This window comes from Phanerochaete carnosa, assembly GCF_000300595.1.
Source record: "Phanerochaete carnosa HHB-10118-sp unplaced genomic scaffold PHACAscaffold_6, whole genome shotgun sequence".
In the NCBI taxonomy this organism is placed as follows: domain Eukaryota; kingdom Fungi; phylum Basidiomycota; class Agaricomycetes; order Polyporales; family Phanerochaetaceae; genus Phanerochaete; species Phanerochaete carnosa.
The window spans coordinates 989526-996920 of NW_006767633.1; the positions used below are offsets into that span (position 1 = coordinate 989526).

Sequence of the window (7395 nt, forward strand, 5' to 3'; positions counted from 1 at the left end):
GTTCCCCGCCTAGGCACGCGTGAGTTGATGTCGCATTTTTCCGACGCCCACCGGTACCGGGTGTCAATCAAAAACGAAGTATACATATATAAAGACCTGTACAATCTCATGGCCACATTACTCATCTCTTTCCTTCATCTTCCCTCTACGTTTAACTCACCAACAGTCGTTCTTTCATCTTTCATCTCTGGTCGTTTACAATGGCTCGCAACTTTGTGGAGCGGAATGTTACATTCTGGGGCATGGTCGCCGCCGTCATGGCCGCTTTGAAGCTCAAGGACCGCTGGGATGGTTGTCAGTCGTGTGCTCCGCTGAATTATCCTTGACCAGCAGGTTCCGAGCGAAGCAGAAGGCCTCGGCCATGGTCCTGTCGCCTTGCACAGCCCCATCGACCCAGAGTCTGGCAGGCAACTACCTAGCCTTGATATCGATACCGAAATTCCAGCCACTAGACCAAAGCGCAAGCACGCTAGAAACTGCTGTGTCTGCTGCGGTTTCCAGTACGTCTTTCGTTGTATTTGTAATATTGGCGCCTTACGTGGAGCTCCAGGTGCGGTCTTTTCTGGAAGGCCTTTGGCATCGTTTGCTTGTTGTTCCTTGGCTGGCAGGCCATCGAGCTTGCAATCTGGCTTATCACAGTAAGTTATTCGCTGGTGCTTTGCTCCACGCTGCTGACTGCAGCACGGATAGCCCTCCCCGACTGGCCTGGAGGGAATGCCCGCTTACAGCACCTCGCTCGGCTGCGCCGATGCGAGACACATCTACAATCCTGAACAGACTATTTACTCCATTCCTATTGGCGCGGAGGCTGAGCACACTGTGGACATCCAGGGTGGCGCTTTCGGTACACTGCTGCTCGCAGAAGGCACGGCAGATTCCCAAGACATCCAACTCGAGATGATGCTGCGCACCGACAACAGCGCTCTCCTGGACTCCGTCTCTATGCAATACCCGACATCTGAGGATGTTCAAAGTGGTCTTGCCCAGAGCCATCTCCTCCTCCAGACGCCTGCTGTAGGCTCGTCTTGCATGCGCTACGACATGGTTCTGCGTATCCCGCCCAACCTTAAGGACCTCACTGTTATGGCCTCCAGTATCACCCAACTACAGTTCGACAAAGATGCGCACGTCACACTCGACAGCCTGAACATTCGCCTGCAGTCCACAGAAGACTCAGACAAGCACATGTTGCTCCCCAACACCAACTTCCACGCAAAGAGTTTGGCTCTGGAGACCGTCAAAGGCTGGCTCGTCGGGGACATCAGCATCGTTGAACAGGCCTCACTTACCACAAGCCGAGGCGATGCCGTAATGAACGTGCACGTCCATCCTCTAGCCGCTGCTGAATCTGAGTCTGCGGTGCTGAACACCAAGACCGGCAACGGCCGCGCAGACGTCTTCTACGAGAGCGACGCGGGCGTGCCGCACCGCCAGATCCAGAGCAAGCACCTGAGCTCGCGCACTGGCGATCTGTACCTCACGTACAAGGACGCTGAATTCAACGGCCGCGTGGACATGCAGGCCAAGTCGTACTTTACCAGGGGTATGACGCTCAACAACAACCGCACTTCTACGGAGCTGCCTTGGGTCGGCAATAAGGATGGCGGAGACCTGATCCATGCGGAATCCACTCAGGGATGGATTGGGCTGTACTTCTAAGTTGTTTGCCCTCCAGCGGGCCCGGGGCCAGGTTCTGTCGTGGCTATTCGAGCCGCTTTTAATCGCTTTAGCTCGATAGTTTGTCCCGTGGCCCACAATTATTATGCTGGATAGGTTGACTAAAAAATGCTACATCAAAGCGTATACCTTCATGTGTGAGGCCCGTTTGCAAAGCGAAGGGCCATTCATCCTGGAGAGGCGCCAGAATAGGCTTCATCTCCATCAAAGCCGGCATGTCGGCATCCTGCATACCGAGTGGCCGAGTGGCCGACCCGGCCCTGCGCTTTTGCGCTTTGAATCTGGCATAGACCACCGCCCCCTCCTGACGATGAGCTCACGACTCTGGTTGCAATGCGCTCGGCGACAGCGAGCTGCACTCTTTAGTTCCAGATCACAAACTTCGCAGCGACTGGCATCGACCAGTGCGAACCCCTACCCGTACCCTACGAACCTAAACCCGACACCACACCAAATCTTTCATCTTCCGAGGAGCTCGACAAAGGCTGAGGTCAAAGCGAGATGTGCGTCGCTCGCAAAGATATCTGAGCTTACATGTTGAGCAGCAGATATGCAGACTATGAGCTTGTACGCATATACCACCCCGATTCACCCGTGAGCCGACCGTTATCTCCGACGACAGCCCAAGCCCGCTTCCAGGCCATTACCGCCGCGTATGATGCTCTCCGCGGGAAGAGACCCCTGGATTTGGAGCCTGGGGAGCCCGAACGTCCCCGAGCGGACTTCCACGACCTCAGCACAGCGATGTGGAAGGCGAGGCAACGGCGGCGCGCGGAGTTGAACGTCGGGATGGACGAGCGGTGGAAAGACCGATTGATGATGGGTGCAGTCGTTGTAGTGAGTAGCCTGTTGAATATTACAGAGCAGGTGGGTGTGATAATCTTGTACTGTAGGCCGTGGCAGCGTTTGTCGCACAGACATATTCGACCCGGACGCAGGCACTCAGTTCGTCCCTCGAGACAAGACGACCCGCGATCAAAACACACTCGAGAAACGACGATGTACTCGCTTTGACAGCCGCTGAAGGCGATGTTAAGTAGCTGACCTGGCCATACTGACGTACAGCCCGGGATTGTCCCCGTGGACGGCCCCCTCGCGGCTACCAGATCTATGACGGTGATTGACACGGCCGTGATGTCACTACCTCTTCGTCCGAAACGAAATGGCTTCGACTGGTGGTAGGCAATTCGAACCCAGCAGCGTAGAACTCGGCGACGGAACAGGACACAACGACTGGTTGACCTCGTCGTAGGTACCAAATGCATACAGATATCATGTATACTCGCTATCTGTAAGTAGAATCTACCTGGTAGATGGTGCGGATGATCAATATTCGATCAATGCTTGGCCCTTCGGAACATGGATGCCCCAGATTCGTCATGAGACTGCCACCAGTGCTTGGAGAACAGTTACGTAGAGCTACATTTGCGTCAGTTCATGCACGGGCTGTGTCCGTTTGAAATACACTAGTGTCCGCTCGTCAAACATTCCTGATGCACCAACCGAATGGGCAGATGTCGCCCAGCTCGGTGGGGCACTATCCAAGCAATGTTAAAGCGATGTCTAGGTTGCTCCATCTCCGAAAAGATAATCCGGAGACGTCACTCTCTCACGTCATAGTGTTGATAAGATTGCAATGCAATGCCACGCTAGATTTTGTTAGGGTCGTTTGGTGCTCGCGGAGTAGAAAGGGCATACTGCTGCCTTCAGCGTGTCTGGCTTGAAAAGGGCAGGCATTTGTGTATCACGAACTTCACTTCATTCATTTCCCCTCTCCCAGCCAACTCGTGAGAGTTGCTACATCAATGAAAAATGCTCGACCTAGTAGCACTTCTCGGTGATAGGTTCCGACAAGCAAACGAGGCCAGCCTGTTTGCTCGCCCGCCCAGCGGTCTCGCTTGCTGCCACTATGCAACCTATTTCCGCACCCTTCCTCTCACAGCCCGCTGCAGCCTGCTGGTCTACAGCTTCGCCCGATTTCATTTCGAGCGCGACGTTTATCTCATTCCAGAGTCTAGACCCGCTGCGGTCACAGCGTGCCGCCAACTTTAGCTGTATCTAGCACCTCCCGCCCTGGCTACCGTGCGGGCTTTCATTCCAACGATTCGCAGGGCGCACAGCTCCTCGCAGGTTCTTATGAAGAGCCCTCCAAGAGAAGTGGACGACTTCATTTTGGCTCTGCAGCTGTTTGGAATTTAGGCACGTTTCCAGACGTTTCTCGAAGGCCTAGAAGTGTACCTAGCCAGTTGCGGGTACACGTGCTGGTGTGAGACTGATGCAGATAGAACATGGTTATTTTTTGCGAGCAGCTTTTTCGGTTCGGGTTACTAAGGAGGAGGCTGTGAGACGCAGCACGAGCTTGCTGCATGACGCGATACGCATGCTCCGTGCGGACCGTGCACCACTGACCGCAGAGATTGCGTGGCAGGAGCCGCAACTGCGGATACCTCGGCACTGTCGAAACTCCCGTAAACAACGTAGACTGCAAGGAGAGTACTGTCGACGTCATGCTTGAGGATTTTGGGAGCAGTTGTAGACGGCGAGGACGCTGATACGCGGACGATGTGCGAGTGTCCGACCGGCAGTAGGAATGTTCATGGAGCGGAGCTGGATGGCGCGTCACGCGATCGATGTGACGTCACGCGTCCGTTCAGTCGGTTCATAAGGGCAGACTGCGGTCCCACCTGATTGCACCTTTCCCTCCTCCCCCTTCGTCCCAGGAGTCGAGAGCCCCTTTTCTGTCCTAACGAATCTCTTTGCGCAAATCCGTCGCCATCATGGCATACAGCTGGACAGATAACATCCTACTCAAGGTATGTGTATTGCTCAACCTCGACGTTCGTCGCTGACAGGTATGTAGCTTGCAAATGTCTTAGTTTACTTCTTGTTCCTGGGCTCCAACGTTTATACCGTTGCCGGCCCAAATGACATCTACTACACCGGCAAGGACACTTATATTACTCCCGCACCATGGGCATTCCTCATCTGGTGAGCCTAAAGCACATGCTTCCATCGTGTACAAGTTGCTTACCACCATTGAATAGGTCCCTCATCCACCTCTTACTCCTCGGCACCATCATCTACCAATTCACTGAAAACGGTCACCGCACCGTCGTCGACGGCATCTCATGGCGCTTCCCTCTACTCGCCGTTCTCAACATCGTCTACGTAAACTTGTGGTCGACTTCTCATTATATCATTGGTACGTCATCATTTGCGTCATGGCTGTCACCGTCACATCTCACCTACTATTCTATACAGCCTTCATCTTCGCGCTCCTCGTCTCTTCGACTGTGACACACATCTACTACATCGTCAAGAAGTATCACGAGCCCGCTAGCGTCTCTGATGAGCTCTTCGTCCACCTTCCCTTCTCCCTCTACCACGGTTGGACCACTGTCCTTGTCGTGCTCTCCGCCTTCACTGCCTTCGGCACTGACCTACACTACTACCACGCCGGTATTTGGACCAAGGTTTTCGTCTTCCTTGCGTTCCTCTTCCTTGAGTCCACCGCTGCCACCTACGCCTTCACCTCTCCGGAGGGCGACCTTCCAGCCGGCATTGCCATTGCTTGGTACCTCTGGGCTACCTTCGTTCACCAGACGCACGACATGTTCGTCCACTGGAGCGCTCTCGCTTTCGCCATCCTCGCTACCCTTTTCGTTGGCAAGGCTGTCATTGCTCTCGGTATCAAGATCTCTCGCGGTGGAGGACAAATCTCCCTTGACGAGGAGCGCGCTCCTCTCGTCGGCGGCAACTAAGGTGCACCAGGAAGGTTCCGCAGTGTCGGGTCTATGGTAGCCATGCGAGAGGTCTTCGCGGCTGTACCCATCTCAAGAAGCTCGACGTGCGGATGTCACGTTCATGACGGATGCTTGTTATGAAATTGGCACGGACACACGGAATGAATCACACACATGCTTTCCTCATTGCTCCATCAGTACTTAGCTATTGTTCGGTATCTGTATATTAGCCTCGAAGCTTCATTTGCAATCATAGTTGTCGATTAGGTTTGCACTCTCATCGCCTGTCGGTTGGGTACACAAGCCAGCAGGCAGCAACTGGCTAAAAATAGCTCCTATTTGGGTGTCGCGAGTTCAGAGGGTTCCCGCCGAGCATGCTTGCGGCTTGTTCTCTGTTTTCTTTCTTCCTCTCAGCGCAAAGAGTCTGGTTGGAATGGGAAACGAATGGAGTTAAAAATTAACTTGAAAGAGAACAATCTGCAGAAGCAGCATAACCAAGAACGCAACATACAAGGTAATGCTTAGGTGACCTGCTGCAGGGCGCAGAGTGGAGAGCGTTCCGAGTCGAGTTGCGCATGGACTGGGCTCGAGCCCGAGCCATCGAGCTATCAAATCGCTTTGAGGGATTCTTTGAAGGGTAGAAAATGCTGTACGCGCCATTGTATACATGGCCATCGTGCTGGGTGGGTTGGAACATGCCATGATTTTCCAATCTTGATACATCCGGATGTATATCCAAGTCAGTGACATCAGTAGCCACAGCATATGGTCTACACTGTTACCTGTGGCTCGAAAAGACACCAGCTCGCTCGACACCGCGCCCAGTGTCCCACTACTCAGCTGTAAAAGGTATGGTCCCGGCAGTATTCAGCCCAGCGACCTCTAGCAACGATACTTTATTTTTGCTGGTCCTCTGTGTGGATATTAGGCTAGCCCGGTAGGGGGGCCCGAGGAATGGGGCCAATAATGTTTGGAGCGCCGTTCGGCCACGATCTAGCCAAATTGCGTTTGGATGAGCGGGCCAGCCTCAGCCGGAGGAGCGAGACGCGTGCAAGGCACCGGGCGAAGCATGCGGTAATATTAAAAATGATCCGCGAAGCCGAGTCGCTTTCCCACGGTGAGTTGAGCGTTGACGACCGTCAATTCTGCACCGGGAGCTGCCCGTGCTTTGCCGGCGGTATTCTGGGTACGAGGTTAGCTGGCGCAAACAACGGCAGAGCACGAATGTGTCTGTGCACGGTGTAGACTGCAACTGTTTCGGGTAGGTACTACTACCGACACTAATTCTTGCTAAAGATCCGATCTCTAACACTTTCCTGGAGAATAGCCTCAAGCTCGCCGGAAGCTCCTATATCGAATGTTTTCCAAGCAGGGAACATCATTGAAATCGTCAAACCTTCCACTGTGTTTGACAGGGACGCCAGCGTACGATCGACCGCTGTTGTCGAATCCCTGAGTGAGCACATGCGCAAGAGGCAGCGTGCGTCGGCTTAACGGCGTTTTTGCCCCCCGTTCAGATTTGCGCATGGCAAGAGATCTCCTAGAGACGATTTGCCGATAGACTCCCATTACACAGGGCCCCCGCGGACAGCATCCTGGGCACTATCTGCGGGATTTTGATAATCGTGTGACCCAGATTCCGATTGCAGCAGAATCTGAGCGCTCCTGTCCAAAATCCGTTCGATTTTTGTCTGATTACACTTTTGGCTCTGCTGTAATCACTATCAGCCGGATTTGGTATATCTCGCAATCCGATTCTTAGTTGAAAGCTTTTCCGCATGGTACGAAGCGGGATACACCCGTGTGAGGCCAGAGGAGCACAGAGGTACATTGAAGGCCTATGGGCAAGTTCCCTCTAGTAACCTGTTCCTCGCTTCTCTAGTTGCCCCTGCCACCTCGCATCTACCGCCTTCCGAACTGTCTCCTAGTACAAGTGAGGGCCTATACTGCACCAGGGCGGCCCGTACTGTGATGC

At 53.8% G+C, this 7395-nt stretch overlaps 3 protein-coding genes across 3 annotated transcripts; all 3 read left to right on the plus strand.

Moving 5' to 3' along the window:
- The first annotated feature begins 118 nt into the window (after nt 1-118).
- Nucleotides 119-1812, plus strand: PHACADRAFT_122940 (uncharacterized protein). Its single transcript, XM_007396791.1, has 4 exons — nt 119-301; nt 342-500; nt 551-638; nt 691-1812. Exons 1-4 carry the CDS (start codon nt 201-203, stop codon nt 1657-1659), a joined length of 1317 nt encoding a protein of 438 aa, XP_007396853.1. The 5' UTR covers nt 119-200; the 3' UTR covers nt 1660-1812.
- Nucleotides 1813-1927: 115 nt separating this feature from the next.
- Nucleotides 1928-3027, plus strand: PHACADRAFT_209970 (uncharacterized protein). The gene is made up of 4 exons (XM_007396792.1): nt 1928-2180; nt 2234-2514; nt 2571-2678; nt 2743-3027. The coding sequence occupies exons 1-4, from the start codon at nt 1988-1990 to the stop codon at nt 2857-2859; spliced, it is 699 nt and encodes a 232-aa protein (XP_007396854.1). The 5' UTR covers nt 1928-1987; the 3' UTR covers nt 2860-3027.
- A 1352-nt stretch (nt 3028-4379) lies between these two features.
- On the plus strand, nt 4380-5699 carry PHACADRAFT_257790 (uncharacterized protein). Its single transcript, XM_007396793.1, has 4 exons — nt 4380-4490; nt 4538-4665; nt 4722-4879; nt 4939-5699. The coding sequence occupies exons 1-4, from the start codon at nt 4455-4457 to the stop codon at nt 5436-5438; spliced, it is 822 nt and encodes a 273-aa protein (XP_007396855.1). The 5' UTR covers nt 4380-4454; the 3' UTR covers nt 5439-5699.
- Nucleotides 5700-7395: the final 1696 nt, after the last annotated feature.

Coding starts and splice junctions, on each gene's coding strand:
- PHACADRAFT_257790 (XM_007396793.1), top strand. CDS start 4,455: ATGGCATACAGCTGGACAGATAACATCCTACTCAAG. Junction 4,491..4,537: donor CAGATAACATCCTACTCAAG/GTATGTGTATTG, acceptor ACAGGTATGTAG/CTTGCAAATGTCTTAGTTTA. Junction 4,666..4,721: donor CCATGGGCATTCCTCATCTG/GTGAGCCTAAAG, acceptor ACCATTGAATAG/GTCCCTCATCCACCTCTTAC.
- PHACADRAFT_209970 (XM_007396792.1), top strand. CDS start 1,988: ATGAGCTCACGACTCTGGTTGCAATGCGCTCGGCGACAGCGAGCTGCA. Junction 2,181..2,233: donor GGCTGAGGTCAAAGCGAGAT/GTGCGTCGCTCG, acceptor GCAGATATGCAG/ACTATGAGCTTGTACGCATA. Junction 2,679..2,742: donor CACACTCGAGAAACGACGAT/GTACTCGCTTTG, acceptor ACTGACGTACAG/CCCGGGATTGTCCCCGTGGA.
- PHACADRAFT_122940 (XM_007396791.1), top strand. CDS start 201: ATGGCTCGCAACTTTGTGGAGCGGAATGTTACATTCTGGGGCATGGTC. Junction 501..550: donor TGTGTCTGCTGCGGTTTCCA/GTACGTCTTTCG, acceptor GTGGAGCTCCAG/GTGCGGTCTTTTCTGGAAGG. Junction 639..690: donor TTGCAATCTGGCTTATCACA/GTAAGTTATTCG, acceptor CAGCACGGATAG/CCCTCCCCGACTGGCCTGGA.